The following is a 15804-nucleotide window of genomic DNA, read 5'->3' as shown; positions in this document are numbered from 1 at the left end:
GCCATTCAAAGACTTAAAAAATCTGTGACTGAGGACAGGACATATTGCACTTCAAAGAAACTTCTGTCTTGTTATGATGATTCTGTGATCATCACCTTGCACAGTGAAGAAAACTGGGAAAAAGTATATAATATTCCGGATCACTCATACGTATCATGAGCTTGTTTTACATGGTTCTAATAAAGAAAAGCATTTTCCTTGAGGGAGTTTGTAAATCAGTTAGAAGAGATTACGAGTGAAATATATTATTGTAATAAGCTTTTATTTACAATTTTTTATAATCTGTTCCGAAAGGCAAAACATCAGTTGGTGTTTTCTGAGTAGAAGCAGAAAGGAATAAAATTTAAAGTTTTATTTATATGTAAATGAATAAATGGGATGAGGGTGGTTGTTGTGGGTTTGTTTTTTTTTCAATTTTAAAAAAAATATTTGTGGAGTCTTTGACATTCCCAGACACAGGTGTCTGGAGAATGGGAAGTAAGTATCTATATATGTCGCAGAATACATATTGGGGCTGACTTAAGTTTTTAGGAGTGAATGGTCTCTGTGCTGGACAGACTGCTGGACATGACATTTATTCCTGTGTGAAATCCTTGAGGTTAATTAAGCTAATAAAGTGACTGGAAATGTCTCTGGGAGGAAAAACTTGCAAGAAGGGCACTAAGCTTCTTGTCTTTGTTTTCTAGTCTTTTAAAATGGCAATATTTGTATTTGGTAGACGAAATAGCTGTATAAAAGAAAATGAACATTCAGAGAATGATAAATTTGTGAGACGATAACATGAATTTAAAACTTTATAGAAAATCAATTCATATGTAATGAATCTTATGATGTTGCCTGCCCTTGCTAAGCTCCCTGTGAAAGTGTAGACCTTTCATCACCCCGAGTTGTTTGATTCTGTCCTTAATATCTGTTGACTTAATCCTAAAATAAATGAAAGTTCAGAAGCAGGATTCTCTGACACATATTGTATTGTTCATTGGGATGTTGAATATGGAGTTTACCTGGGCAAATAAGTATCATTATCACACGTTTTTTAGCAAGAAACTGGATGATTTCCATCTCCTTGTCTTAACTGGGAATCTGTGAATCAATCTATTTATTAACCTTTTAGAGAACGCCTTTTAAAAATCCCAGCTGTTTCCTTTTTTCAGAGAGCAGTAATGAAGAAAATAATATTGCTTCTTCTCAGTCTTGTTCCCATTGCTGTGCATTGTTCAGCACCACCACTGGAACTGGCATTTCATTTAATTTTATGTGCAGTCTTGTTGATAATCTTAGCAGAGAGGATTAGGGCTCTGTGATCTGCAGGGACTGAATGCATTTTCCTAGGCCTGTGGGAAGGACTGCTGGCAGCATGATGGGAAGAAAGCATGTTTGGAGACCTGTAGCTGCAGGGCTGCCCTCTGTCACCTTTCACCAGTGCTGGCTGGAAGGGTTTTGGGCAGGTGCATGGAGTGCGTGGTGCCATTCTCAGGGGAAAGGGAGCATTATTTGGGAGGATGCTTCTGTGGTTGTAGATCACACTGATGTTTCTATTCTCTCTTCCCCTCCCTCATATCTCCTTTCCATCCAGTCTGTGGCAAGCGTTACAAGAACAGGCCTGGGCTGAGCTACCACTATGCTCACACCCACCTCGCCAGTGAAGAGGGTGATGAAGCCCGTGAGCAGGAGACCCGCTCTTCCCCTGTCCACCGAAATGAAAACCACAAACGTGAGTAGGATTTTCCCTTTGCCTTTGAGATCCTTTTCAGGGGTGTTACCTCCACCCTGTCTTTGCCTTGGGGAGGCTGATGTTATTGCCTAGCTCAGTTGTGAGTGATTGGGACCTGGATGCTTGGAGCTAATCAGCCACAGCTCACACGGGTGCTGGCTCAGCTAGACAGAAATTCATTTCAAAGCCAGCATTATCTCTGCAGCAAGTCACTTTTCCATTACTGCTCCTGTGGGGAGGAGGTGGCAAGGAGAGGGGGGAAAAGAAGAGATGCCCAACCTGCCCATCATCAAGCAGCCTCCCAGTGGCTCTTAGTAAGGATGTCAAAGAAATACACATCCAGTAGTTTCAGGGGGCTGCCTTTGTTTTGCCTTTAAATAAGAGATATTTGTCAATGTCTCAGTTTTTCAGTATGAAAATAACAGCACCTTTCTCCCTTATACCTTCACCTGCTGCATAAACGGTTTACCCTCAACTTTGCCAAACGCTGCTTCTTAGTTATAGTTTGACAAAAGCTATGACAACACATCAGTACTGATCTGCAAGGAGGAGAGCAGGAACATGAAAGGAGGATGTGCCTCAATTTCCCACACTGGTACAGCACTGAAAGAAATCTAAGTGGTCCAAATTTTTATGAGATGAATCACATATGCTCAGTGTGAGCACAAGGTCCATCACCCTGTCTGACTGTCCCTTCTGTGGTCCTTAGGCACAGAACAGGAAGTCAATGATACTGTGTTCTATTACTGATTTTTGCAAGTGTCTAATCCCCTGTTTCTCAGTTTCACAGAGTGTAATACTGTGTGATGTTTGCTGTGACCTTGGGATTTGTGCAGATAGCTTTTTTCACTTTCAAAAAGTTCTTTTGGATCAGCATATGAACTGTGTTTAGTTCAAAGTATTAAAGCAATAAAATGCTTATAGGGAAAATATGCAGGAAAATACTTTCTAATACCTTAAGAACTGCAAGAAATATGGAAGTAGGAAAACGTTTTCTTTCTAAGCAGTATAATTGATAATTGTCCCCAGGGAAGTGTGGGAGGGGGTTTCCTTCCTCCAAAGCATCTGCTACTAGCCACTGTCTGAGCTTGAAGGACTGTTTAGTGTGATCCCATTTGGCAAGCTCTATGTTTCTGTCACTTTTATGCTCTACCTTTTAGTTATTCACATGTTTTGTAGATTTGCAGTAAAAGTAATTTTGACTCCTCCAGCTGTTGATTAACTTGAGCTGTCAATGCACTAAGAGTGACTGCTTGGGCAGGCAGGGGAATATCTGTGTTCAGTCAGTAGCTTTTGTTTACTTAGCATTTACATCAATTTTGGGGATTTTTAAGTTGGATGGTTGGTTGGTTGGTTTTTTCCTGTGCCTGCAGTAGTCAGTAATAGTTACATACCTGAGAGGAATATTGCAAATCTGTATTGAATTAATATTGATAATGGTCTTGCAATAGTTGCCCAAAAAAAGAAAGGTAGTGTCCCATACCCTGAATTCAGCTTGACATAGGTGCCAAGGGGTCTCAGTCCTTGTGTCTGGTGCCTAGGAAATGACAGAAGTTAACAAGAAGAGCTAGAAGAGCTATGGTAAAGTTAGGAGCAGCTGACTTTGGCTCATGATAAAAAAGGTGCATTCTACACTGTGGGAAAGAGCAGCATGATTGGTGCTTGGGCTTGTGTTCCCCCAGAGCATGTGGCAAAGGGAAGCTGCTGATGCACAGATCCACAAGCAGGCAGAAATTTAGAACCATTGGGGTAAACCTCTCTGATGCCCAGATTCCTGAGTGGAATGAATAACCAGCCAGGAGCCAGTGAGCTATGGGCAACAGCCATGCAAATGTGCAGATCAGCCTTGGGGAAAGTCCCAGATGCTGGAAGGTAACTGTCCCAAATGGCTAAGCTGTCACACTGGATGTTTGTTCCTTTTTTGCCTGTTTGTTTAGAGCCTTGAGCTCAGATCTTGCATCTTTGCTCTTCCACTTGGCAATATTTAATTTATGCTGCCATTTATCTTCCATGTGAATGCTAATTGTCCACATTGCTAATGTGCAGTCATTAAATGGTCCCTTTGTACAGGGGGATGGTGGGGACCCACAGCATCAGATCCTTCCTCTCCCCTAAGAACTGTTAGGCATGTGTTATGAATTAGATTTGACAGGTCTGCAGCATCGTAGGTCTCGAGCTTCAAGAGTCCTCTCTGCATGGGCTTGGGGGGTGGGGTAGGTGGGAGGGAGGGAAGGCAGGGGGATGTTAATCCAAACAGCTAATCCACAACCCACTGAGCAGGAGGACCAAAGATATGGTGTACAATAGGATCTGGTTATTTGCTGAGCAGCGTGTCAGAGATATGAGCAGCCTGATTTAGAAAAGGCAAGGCAAATCAAACTGGCCATTTGGAATTTGTTGTGCCGTGGGAGGTGAGCACTAGGTCAGTAAAGTTCAGGTAGGTGGCTGCAGCATGAACTTCCTTCCTTTGTACCCATGTCTCCTCTACAGCTTCCACTGCTTGCAGAACCTGCAGTAACAGCAGCCCTGGTGATGCAGGAGGGAGCAGGGCTTCTGCAGGATTCAACTACTGATGTCCTTACTGGTCCAGATCAAGACCTGAAAGCCTAACGTCTTTCTGCGTATTCAGTCCCCTCTATTTCATGCACAGACCAATTTAAGTAGGTCAGAAAATTATCCAGAGATTGGAAAAGAGATGTAGATAGGAGGAACCGACCTAAAACTCAGAACCATTGAATAGGTGTGCATCAAAGAACTGGGACTGGCCCAAGTCTCATGTCTCACCTCCTTGGCACATCTCACTGTCCTTGACTGTGTAGAAGTTTTATCTGTTTATATCTCTTTACACCTCTCTCTCCTTCTGTTCTTTCTCACATATAGATTACCTGTTGCAACATGAAAGATAGTTCAACAGTCAACACCCTAGCCTGTGTTTTGTTTGAGCTTTAGTGGCTTGCTTTTTATGCTTTATCTAGCCCTTTGACACAAATAAATAGCCCTTCCTCAGTGTCTAGTCTTACCTCTGCCTATACAAACATTTATTTCTGACCTACTCTCTGATTTTTTTACCTGACTATTGAACTGTGAAAAGGAAATTATAGAAAACCCTTTAAAAAGTCAACTTCCCATTTCCTCAATGCCACTGAAAAAATAAATGATCCCACACCATTTTCAGACTTTTACTCTGCTGGCTTTTCCTCTACATGTTGGCACTGAGACTGTGAGATTTGTGAGCCCAGGGTGCATCCAAGCCTGCCACAAAACACCTGCTGTTTTATTCCATCTCTCTCTATGGGTTCAGGCCAGCTCTGGGGGCAGCTGGTGCTCGCAAATTTTGAGGCACTTCTGATATAGGAATTACATTAGACTTCTATCTATTGAAATGTCTCTGTGAATGAGTGTACTAGTATAAATGCTCTTTCTTAATTCCTGGGAGAATAGGATAGTGTGTCTACATGGAGAAAAACTTCCTCTCCTTTGAAGGCGAAGAGTTTTCAGTGGCATTTTGCTGTGTGAAGTGTTGGTTGCAGGCAGCTCTGCAGAAACAGCAGCTGAATAGGATCTTATGCCCACAAGCACTTTGGCCAATGACAATCCTAAATTAAGTTCATTGTGCCGAGTGCAGGTTGATCCACTGTGCAATACATGTAGTTAAGGAGGATGCATTCCTGTGCCCTCCTGCCCCTCTGCTAGCTTAAGCATCTGCCCTGCAAAACTACCTGTGTACATTATTTCATGGCATCAGCCTGTTGTGCCCAGTGCCATCACAGATTTTATTATGTGGATAAATCTCTGCTGGATAGACCAGCCAAAGTTGTTTGTGTACTCTAAGCATAATTGGATACCCAGTCTCCAGAGATAAAAAATTAATGTGCTAACCTCAGTGTGCCTCCAAGCTGTCCTCCAGCTCCCCCACACAGTCATCTTTGAAACATTTTTATTTCCATCCAGGCAGGGGGCTGGCCATGAATAAATGACGAGAGTCAGCCCCTCAGTTGGAGACGAGCTGTTTGTTCCTCTCCACAAGCAGCATCAATTTGAAAAGCTACATCAGGCCTACTTTTTCCCTGCCTCAGTGCTGATCCTTGCTGGGTCCATGGTGGGAGCTACTTCTGAATGCAAGGATGCATCAATGCCCACCTTGCAGCAAGATACCCTGCAGCAGGTGCTTTTCAGTGAAAATATGTACATTACCTTGAGTTGACTTCTTAGTCATTTAATCTGTTTGGGTTTTTTCTCTTTTCAGAGTTTGTTTTCATAAGGAAAAACACCCAAAATGTTAAAAGAAACAGTAATGATTGGAGAGTTTGAACTGCGTAAAGATTTCCCTTAAATCCTGTTTGTAGCTGTAAATTACTGAGACTTTTGTGTGTGTATTTTGCAATGCTGAGTTAAAAAATAGATCAGTTGTTTAGAGTTATGGCATAGTGGAAAATCCCAAAATAGTCTCCTATGTAGACGGAGAGCTAATCTGCAGCCCACTTTTTTGTTTGTTTGTTGGATTGGAGTAATGGGGTGGTTGTTTTGTTAGTTTGGTGTTTCTTTTCTATATTGCCTGGACAGGGACTAAAATGTTGTGGCTGATGTGCAACTGTCATTGAAGAGAAGCACCGAGTATTTCTCAGTAGTTTATGGGAAAATATTTCCAATCTGACTAATTGGTTTTTGAAACACATTTGTTGCTTCAACAGCACATCAGCACTTGATTTAGGATGGTATCATTAATGTATTTGTAGTGTTTTTTTTCTTTTTCTGCTATCTCCCTGCTTTTTCTGCCTTTTTTTTTTCCTTCTCCATGTAGAATTTAAACCAAGTAAAATCCAAATGCTTTGACTGAATTTGAACTGAATAGGTGCTCTCTGTCTTCTCACACTCCTCCAGTGAGTAATTTCCAAATAAAAGCCTACAAGATGTTGCAGAGACCCAATTCATGGCACTGGCCATTCCTACCTGAATATTGAGGGATGCTCAGATGGGGCTATATATTGGCCATTACAATACCTTCTTGAGGCGGGATGTATCACGGCAACGATGTGCTTCCGTCGCCAGGCGCCAGGTCTAGAGAGGTACCCCTTAAAGACAGGAGATCTGTATGTTAAGATGTCAGACTCTTTTGTCTGCCTACTCTGTATCTCCTACTGTTTATCCTCATGAGGCACTAGACAGTTACCGTGTTTTACTCCTAGCAGTGGGCTTTCAGCTGATGCTTTAGGTGTTCCTGCAGAAGACTCTGTAAGGTCAGTGCAAAGAAATTCTATGAAATGCTGCCTTAAGGTGGAAGAACACTGATTCCTGAAATCTACTGAATCCAGTCAATTGATACTTTATTTTCCTAGCTGTACCTTCCAGCTACCTAGCTCACCTTCCACCTCTTTCATTAGCTGTTCAACTTAAGGGCCACACTTATTCCTGTAAAGAGATGATCAAATGATCTTCCTTTCCCCACACTTAGAGGCTTCCTCTGACTTTTACAGATGTACCTCCTTCTCCTAGTACTTCTTGTAGTGCTCCTTGGCTGTGCTTCTCTGTGAGCAGGGGCTGTAGGAAAGGCAAACCTTTCAGAGTTGCTAAAGGCTGTGCAAAAGCAACAGCTTCTTCTATCCCCACACTACCAGCTAACTCAAAAAAGGTGATAAAATCCAGTTACTAGAGAGACCTGGCAATACTTTGGGTGGGTGATTTGCAGCACCTCTCAGTAGCATATCCTGGCTTCTCTGGCTGCCAGCAAAGGGCATGCCCATCCCGTGCGGGGGAGTGCAGCCTGGGGAGCCAGAGCTAGTGGAGGCCATGGGGCTGTGCAGGCTGATTAGCACGACTCTGGGAACAGAACACGAGCCATTTCCCAGCGTTACACCCAAGTTCCAAGTGTGTTTGGTAGAAAAACAGCACCACATCAACACAGATGTGCCACCTCCAGCCTGCTGCAGGGCCTTGTATCAAGTGCCCCAACACTTCCCAGTTTCGGGCCAGCCAACATGCTTATCTCTAGTGCTAACAACAGAGTAAGTGACTGGCAATTTCCTCTCATTCAGTTTGATTTACACTTCTTCCTGAAAAAAGGCAATGAAAAGCCCATGCACTTAATTCACGGTGAGGAGTCCGCAGAAATGGCTGCGTACGTTGCTGCCTGGCTGCGTACGTGTGAGAGAGCAAGAGCCTTGAGCGCCCTTGCGCTGTGCGTGGCCTGTTCCTCACCACACCAGCAGTTGTGTTCTTTTATTGTTCGTCCCCAGGGCAAGGTCTAGCCTTGAGCACAGAAGCAGCTCCCCAGTCCACCCCTCTGCCCCACCACTGCTCGCTGTACCCAGCAACAATGGGGACAGAGGGGGTGCATGCCCTCACAGCCATCTCCCTCCTCTTCCACCAAAGAAAGCCACAGTCCAGGCACTGCTTTTCTTTTGCTTTCTCCTTAAAGCCACGTTTTCATTCAATCATCACAGTGTAACTTCTTTCGTGAGCCTGCCTGCCCTGCACTGAGCCATTCTGAGCAGCAAGCCGAGGGGCCGTGCTGCGATTCCTTACACCGGGAGAGCCGGGGCAGGCAGGTGGCAAGGCCAGCGCAGCCAGCCGGGCCCACGGTCACCATGGAGACGGGCCAGGCCTGCCAGGGAGGAGCGCTGGCAGCCGCGGGCCGAGCACAGGCACATGGAGACATGGGTTGGGATTATCTGTCACCGAGGCCTCCAAGGGGCTTGACGACTGCAGGCACGGGCTCTTGGCTGGCGTTCTCCTGCTCAGGCTGGCAGACATTGGACTCGCCCTTTGCCAGGGAGAAAAAGGGAGGAGCTGGAAAGGAAAACTGGCCCCATCTCAGACAAAGAGTCTTGTAAATTAAACAAAAAAAACCCCAACAAACAAAACATCAACAAAAAAAGCAAATCCACCCCTTTTCCTCCATCGTGAAGTGCACTGGCTTGACTCAGGCCTACATGCAAGGTCCTGCGGTCTCTATTGTGTTCTGAAGATTCTTGTTGCAAACAGAGTAAATGGCCTGATTCAAAGCCCTTTGAATTGAATGAAAACCTCCAGTGTGCTTTATTGGTTTTGGATCAAACCCAGAAGAAACAGGTAAGAGCTGGACAAAATGTGCCAGGAAAAATCCCTTTGTGAATGCATGTATCTCTGACTGTAGCCAATTCACTGTAATCATTGTAATAAATGATGCACAGCTCCACACCCCTGCAGCAAGGCATGCACTCCATGCATTCTCCATCGCCTTCCCAGCAATGTGGATATGACAAAAAACAGGGATAAAATGCTGCCAAACCTAGATGCATATCTTAAATTATGCTCCAGTATTGTGCTGTATTACCTACAGGCTGAAGAAATATACATGATGGTGATTTTTTGCCCTGGAACAGAAAACCAGTATTTCTTTTAAGCACTGGTTCCACCTGACAAGTTTTTGAAGATCATGATACAAATCATCAAAATAATTTCAGAAATTAGAAATCAGAAAAATGGATAGATACAAGGTTCTGTTTATTTGGGGGTTTGTCTGTATATATTTAAGGGTTACATTTTGAAGAAAAACTATTTAAAATATCTGTAATCTGAGTTTTCTGTTTATAAAACAGAGACAAGAATTCCTTCTTCTGAACTTGCCTTCCATCCAAGGTATTTTCTGCAGCCCTGAGAAGTAGAAAACTTCTAATCTCTAAAAAGAGATTTTTATTGAGTCATGTGGCTCCAGGAGATGATGTAGAAAAGAAAATTCCTTATTTCTTGATGTTATTTCATTATAAGCAGCTTGCTTTTATTATTAAACTGAAACTACATGGAAGATAACTTATAGGGTTTTTTTGGTTTCTTGGGAGGGGTGAAGGGAAGTTAGAATTCTGTTTAAAGCCTCTGCCTTCAAAATCAAGAATGCACAGAAGTTATTTTATATATTTAAACTCAGTCACCTTGTTTAGTTTTCAGGTTTTGTCTACAGAACAAAGTTACTCTGTGATATACTACATAATTTATGTAATTTAACAAATTTACTCTGCAAAAAGACTACTGTGAATGATGGTACCATATTTTAAGTAGTTCTTTATTCTGCTCAGCTTGTTATAGCTTGAAATTAACTTGATTAGGCTGAGAAGGAAAAAATGTTTTAGAATAAGTGCATACCAAATTTTTTTGGAAATACTGACTTTATTTTCACTCTGCATCCTGTCTTCACATGAATTACCTTTCACGTTCAGGGAAGCTATTATTTGAACTGTACAGAACTTTCCATGTCTCTCCTTAATCCATTTTTAAAGTATTTTGAAAAAATTGTATACTCAATTTTAGGGGAGATGTAGATGAAGACAGGGCCTTTGATGAAACCTGAAAACAACCCTAAGTTGAAATGGCAAGAGGCACTGATTTAAGTACACTTCCTATGAGCAAACCTTAGCTCAGGCAATACTCAGAGCTTCTCAGAGCTTTTGATCTGTTTTTACAGTTTGCAGTGTAAAAGAAAATCAGAAGAGTTTTGAGTAAGATAGGACAAGGCCATAGCTGGTTTTCAAGCCTTTTCTAATAAACAGTTTCTAATTATGGGTGAATTTTTTTTAACCAAATCCTTGGAGGCAGTCCCCTGATCTAAATGAGTCAACTCTCTGCTAGGGAGCTAATTCTTGCTAGTTGAGCTGTTTGGCTTAAATTTGCACCTTCTATTTGTTGATCACCTTATGCAAAAAGTGAATACTGAGTTAATTACTATGTCTCAGATGAAAAGCAGCAACATTACTCCAAAGGAAATGGATTGTTTTTTCTTGGGAATCCATAGTTTTATTGATTTAGGGGTGAGATTAGGGTCGGGCTTTTCCTGCATGATAGCCTATTCATGAAGATTGCACATTAAATCTTGCCATTTTTCCTTTGTTTCCTGATTCCTTCATCATTTGTTAATGACAGTAAAATAGAACTAGAAACTCTGAGGATATATGCAAAAAAAGTTCCTTTGAAAGTAAGAACTCTGCCATCTGAAAATTTCTTTATTCTCAAACCTTCTGTGATTTAGTCTGTGACTTAATTCACTGTATTGTACTGATCAAGAAAATAAGCTTAAGTCAGGTTTGGTTCTAGTTTTTGCACCTGTTAGAACAAAAAAAAAAAAACATTGAAGAGAATAACACTGTCTGGCTTGTTTGGCTCTAGAGATACATCATTAAAGATATCATTAATGTAACTTTAGGAACTTCTCATCTTTCTAAGATTTTTCAGGCCTGATATCTCTATCACACTCTACTAAGTCAGGTTAATAAGTAAGCACACAGACATCACATTAAAAATTAAATAAGTTGGAAGAAAACAAGGAAGAAAAGAAAGGGGAAAAAAAGAAAAGAAAGAGAAGAAAGAATAAGAGAAGAGCAATCCAATCCGATGTTTATTCCTTTTCCAGTGGTCTGGGAGAATCCCTTCAGCTTTATCATACTCAGCAAATACCCTCCACCTCTCTCACACACTGCAAATGAATTGATCAGTGTATGTATTTTTGAGTCCCCCTGTCCCATTTCCAATTTGACAGTCAGTGGATCTTATGGTCATAATCCATGTTGAAAAAAATTAAGTCTGTATATACAGAGTGTTAATTACACCATTATGAGTAGTGGTAGAAGTGGAGCTCTTTCCTAAGTCTGCTGGCTGGCACCCTGACTGCTTGTTTTTATTTGTGGCCTTGCCACAGGATTTTTGTGTGTTTGAGGATAAGCCAGTTTACCACTCTACCTCTAAGGCTTTCAGCTTTAAAATGCAACACAACCTCACCATGAGACTTAATTAGGGTCCAGAACACTTTGGTTAGAATCAATGGCAAAAGAGGCTTTTGACCTCACTGAAGGTTAATAATAGGATCTTCATATCTGTAAGGCACTTTGAGAAACTTGGATGAAAGGTGAAATAATTTAATAAGGGACAACAACAAAAAAAGTCACTGAATTCTGAAGTTGCTGAGTTTGCATTGCACATGGCTGTCTGTAGATGCAGAATAATATAAAGAGGTAATTACTTAACTTTTTCAAAATGGGGCTGCAGTGGGAAATATAAATTCTAGGGAGGTCTGTTTTTTATAAACAAAATATGTACCAGCAGCAACTTTATGATCATTTTGTTACAGCTCTTAAAATGAGCCGGTGTGATAGACTTCCACCTGGTTCCTGTTCTTTTTTTGCTTATCTTGCATGCATGTATTAAATGCCTTCCTGGAACAGACAAAAGGCTAATCTAACACTGGGAACTTCTCTCTTTTTTGAGAGAGTTGGGAATCTGTCAACCAGGATCATCTCAGAGCAAAGTCCATTGTTTAGTAAATACTGTCAGGATCTCCATGACCACAGAGGAAGATAGTGATGTATTTGCAGCCTTATGGGTTTTAATTTTCTTCTTAATTTCACCTTACCTGGAATCTTTCAGTTCCAATCTCCAAAAGTTCAGCTGATCAACATCTGGAAATAAATTAATAACTAGATGCACCCAAACCAGAAAAGCAGATTGAGCTTGGAGGAAATTTTAATTTTAAGTGTATGTCTTGGACTGCTACCAGAAGCCCTTTAGAATGTCATTGTTCTTTGGGGGAAATTTGAATGTGGACAAAAGACTGTTAATAAAGGCTGTTAAAACATCTGTTTAAAATCTGCAAGTTACAAAATATGCATTAAAAAGATAATTAAATAGAGATGGTACAGTTTAAAGTTCTTCATTTTCTCATTTGTTAAGTTCTTCATGCAGTAGGCTTAGGCCAGGTATACCTACTGGCATATAGTTGGATTTTTAATGTTCAAAGAGAAGAAACAAAGATCAACCATTACCTCCACTCCCTTCCCCAGTTCATAATTAGAGTGTAGAGGAAGATGTTTTCCTTCTCTGGAGAGCAGAGGAGGCAGTTGTGAGCAAGAAAAAAAGGACATTGCTGTTCTGCTCAACTAAGAGGAATGCAGAAGACCTCTGCCCTTTTCTTCTTCCTAAGGGATCTGCATGCTCCTCTACTTAAGATCAGTGTGTGTCTGCCCCTTTCCAAATATTCCTAGCTGGAAAATAATAACATAATCTTGCTCCTTTTTTCTTGGCTGAAAAAGTTTTTAACTCTGCTGGTTGGGATGTCTGCCCCAGGCTCATTCTGCACCTGTGCTGGGTGCTGGGGTAGTGTTGGACCCTTCCTGCTCATCCCAGGGAATGACTGCTGCAGGGGGGCTTGAGTCTTGAAATATCCCCAAATAGCTTTGCCTGTGAATATTCAGAAGCTTTTGAACCAACCTTCTGGCTAAAGACACCCTGCTACTTAGAGATGTAGTCCCCTAAGAAGCTACTTGAAATAAAACCAGTAAGGGTACCTATCCCCCCATCTTCCCACTGTTGACTTTTGAGGTTTGGAGACTGTATTTTTCCTTTATGAATTTGTATTTTGTGGGACTATGATGATGAGTGCTGCCTGAAAAACCAAGTATGGCTTACTGACAACATAGGTCTTATCCTGCCTTAGGGATTGCCTCTATACCTCTATGTTACAAGTCCCTGAACTGCAAAGGGATATCTGGAAGCATGTCCTTGAGAGGGAGCAGCCTGGCTGGGATTATAAAGGAAATAGTAAAGGGCATTTCAAGCAAAATAGATACAACCCAGAGTGTATTCAAAATGGAGGTGGTTTATGCAGCTCACTTTTTGTTCTGATTGACAATGTTTGGGAAGACTGTGGCCTGAAAACTCACTAAACTAGCACCATATCAAGGATAAGGGGCAAATGTCCAAGTGAACGCTCTTGTAGTAAATCTGATTTCTAACCCAACTACAGCCCAGAAAGGACCAGATGGGGTCATCATTCCCAATAACTACTGTGACTTCTGCCTCGGAGGCTCCAATATGAACAAAAAAAGTGGCCGGCCTGAGGAACTTGTATCGTGCTCAGACTGTGGGCGCTCTGGTAGGTGACTCCTTGCATCTTTCTTGTACAAAGGCATTTGTGTGACTTGGTTTTTGCACCTTCTGAAGATTTTGAAGAAAGGCAGCATATTTGGGAAGGGATAGAAGGTGGAATCTTACCTCTTCTCTGTGTTTGTGGGAAAGGATGACTGAAAGATTTTACATTCTAAACCCCATTGTTGGATTCACATATTTAAGCTAATGGGGTCTTATGAAATAATTTAGTTTATTTATTGGCTTTTGGGAACATTGGTACATGTACTAGTTGTTCTTCACGTGGAAGGAGAAAATCTTATGGCAATTTTACAGAATGGTCTCTGTCTTTAAATGCTGTAATTACAGCTATAAATTACTTACAAGATTTATGAAAGTTGCATGACAAGCATTCCCATTGATTACACATTTCATGCATTTCTTCATCCAAAAAAGAGGGAGAAAATTACAGGGTAGGTGTGGGGCTAGCTGTCAAGAATTATCCTCTTACAAAGATGACTATCATTAGTTTTGTTTAAAGAGGTTTTTATTTCTCCCTTTTCTTCCCTTCTCTTTTTAAATATAGGCAATTTTGTTTTTCCCATTTTGAGCTGTCTTTATTTCTGAGCTGTTGTTTTCTTCCTTCCTTTCTTACTTTTTTTTTTTTTTTTTTGGAAAATTTTATGCCAGCTGAACAGTTATTTATAGCTTACATAGGAGGTAGTGGTGGTGGTAGAGGGATTGGGAAACCTTTAAAAACTGCATGTTCCAGCATTGGTCCAAGTTTCCACTTGTGATATTTTTGTTTTGTGGTGATACTAGTGGTAATAAGATGGTCATATAGAAATCTGAAAACCAAGGAGGCCTTGAAATTCAGTATGAATGCTGCTCCTTCTATACTGTAGTCACTGAAAGATGTCTGTTGCTTCATGGCTGAAATGTGATGTGGAATGTTCTCATGCCAAGGAAATGGCCTTTTTATGCTTCTGCTGAAATTTATAGTAAGCCTATTACCACATTCAATGGGAGAATGATTAGACTCTCACTGAAATTGCCTTCTGCAGTTGTTGTGACCTCTGAAGACATTCTGAAATGATACTGGTCATGAGAGGATCAATGGCAACTCCTTTGGTTTTCTCCAGGGGCACCCTTACGAATGCTGTGCAGAGACATGGACCTTTTAGTGTACATGTGATTGCTTCTAATAACTGAAGGGGAAAGTCCATGGGGTCTGTGGTGCCATCTTGGAAGATTATTGCCCTTCGCCTTGATTGTTATATTTCAATATAACTCATTTCAGCATTGTCCTGATATGGTACAGTGAGATGGAACCATATTTTATTGCTACTTAAACATTGCTATGGTGGTTATATCAGAATGCAACACAAATACATTAATTCCCTTGATTCCTTAGTGTGATAGAACAAGTAGATCAGCTTGTAGCCTAAACTGTGTCAAATCAGTTCCATTAAATCCTATCCTTGTACAAATTCTGACCCACTTGGGTTATTCATAGGGTTTGCAGTGCTGTGACTGATGTGTGATGAAAGTGATTAAGGTATAACCACACACTAATCTCTAAACTAAAACAATGAAACCTTTTTGGTGTCTGCCATCTTTCTCTTTTATAATAATGGAGAATATTTTCATTACACTGAAAGAGAGGTCATGGAAATTATATTGCTTCTTCTGTTCACAAAGTCAGTAAAATCACATTTCTACAATATGGTTTATCTGCCAATTATTTTGTTATATCCATTTTCTTTTTTGTGAACAGGATTTACTTCTTTCTGTCTCAAGCAATGCAGTATACTTGTTTTATGGCTGATTCCTGTAGCTGGAGCAGGGACCCAACAGTTGGTTGCTTAATACCATGCTAATGTTTGTGAAAAACAAAATAGCTGTTCCCTAAAATCTCACACTTCAATTTTGCTGGGGCACAAGAGATATCTTTTTCTCTACCATCCCTAAAGAGACAATTTGAAGGTCATACTATTAATCACATAAAAAGTTTATCTGAGAGAGAAAACAAACCTCAATTTCACAGATTTCAGTATGTGACTTCTCTTTTTAGGAGTCTTCTTATGGTTGTTGCTGCCGTTATTGGTATTGTGTGGAGAATTTCCTGTTCCATCTTGAAAGTTGGATTGACTCACACAAATTTGAACTTTCCAGTGTTTCCCAAGATGGGTTACTTCTCAGTTGTTTTAGTTGTTGAACTGTAT

General features: G+C 41.0%; 1 protein-coding gene across 17 annotated transcripts in view; it reads left to right on the top strand.

Annotated features, from left to right (window-relative positions):
- Positions 1-15804, top strand: part of DPF3 (double PHD fingers 3) — a 185762-nt gene that overhangs the window by 137781 nt on the left and 32177 nt on the right. For all 17 annotated transcript variants that reach the window (XR_011000045.1, XR_011000047.1, XR_011000046.1 and 14 more), the window contains 2 exons: positions 1577-1714; positions 13479-13607. Coding sequence is in view for 14 of the 17 variants with exons in the window: in XM_068193359.1 (XP_068049460.1) it covers positions 1577-1714; positions 13479-13607 (267 nt within the window). In the remaining 3 variants the exon portion in view is untranslated. The remainder of the gene's footprint in view (positions 1-1576; positions 1715-13478; positions 13608-15804) is intronic.

The sequence above is a fragment of the Anomalospiza imberbis genome, chromosome 6, assembly GCF_031753505.1.
Source record: "Anomalospiza imberbis isolate Cuckoo-Finch-1a 21T00152 chromosome 6, ASM3175350v1, whole genome shotgun sequence".
Taxonomy (NCBI): Eukaryota; Metazoa; Chordata; class Aves; order Passeriformes; family Viduidae; genus Anomalospiza; species Anomalospiza imberbis.
Note: the sequence above shows the minus strand (reverse complement) of the source record. Positions and strands in the feature narration are given on the sequence as shown.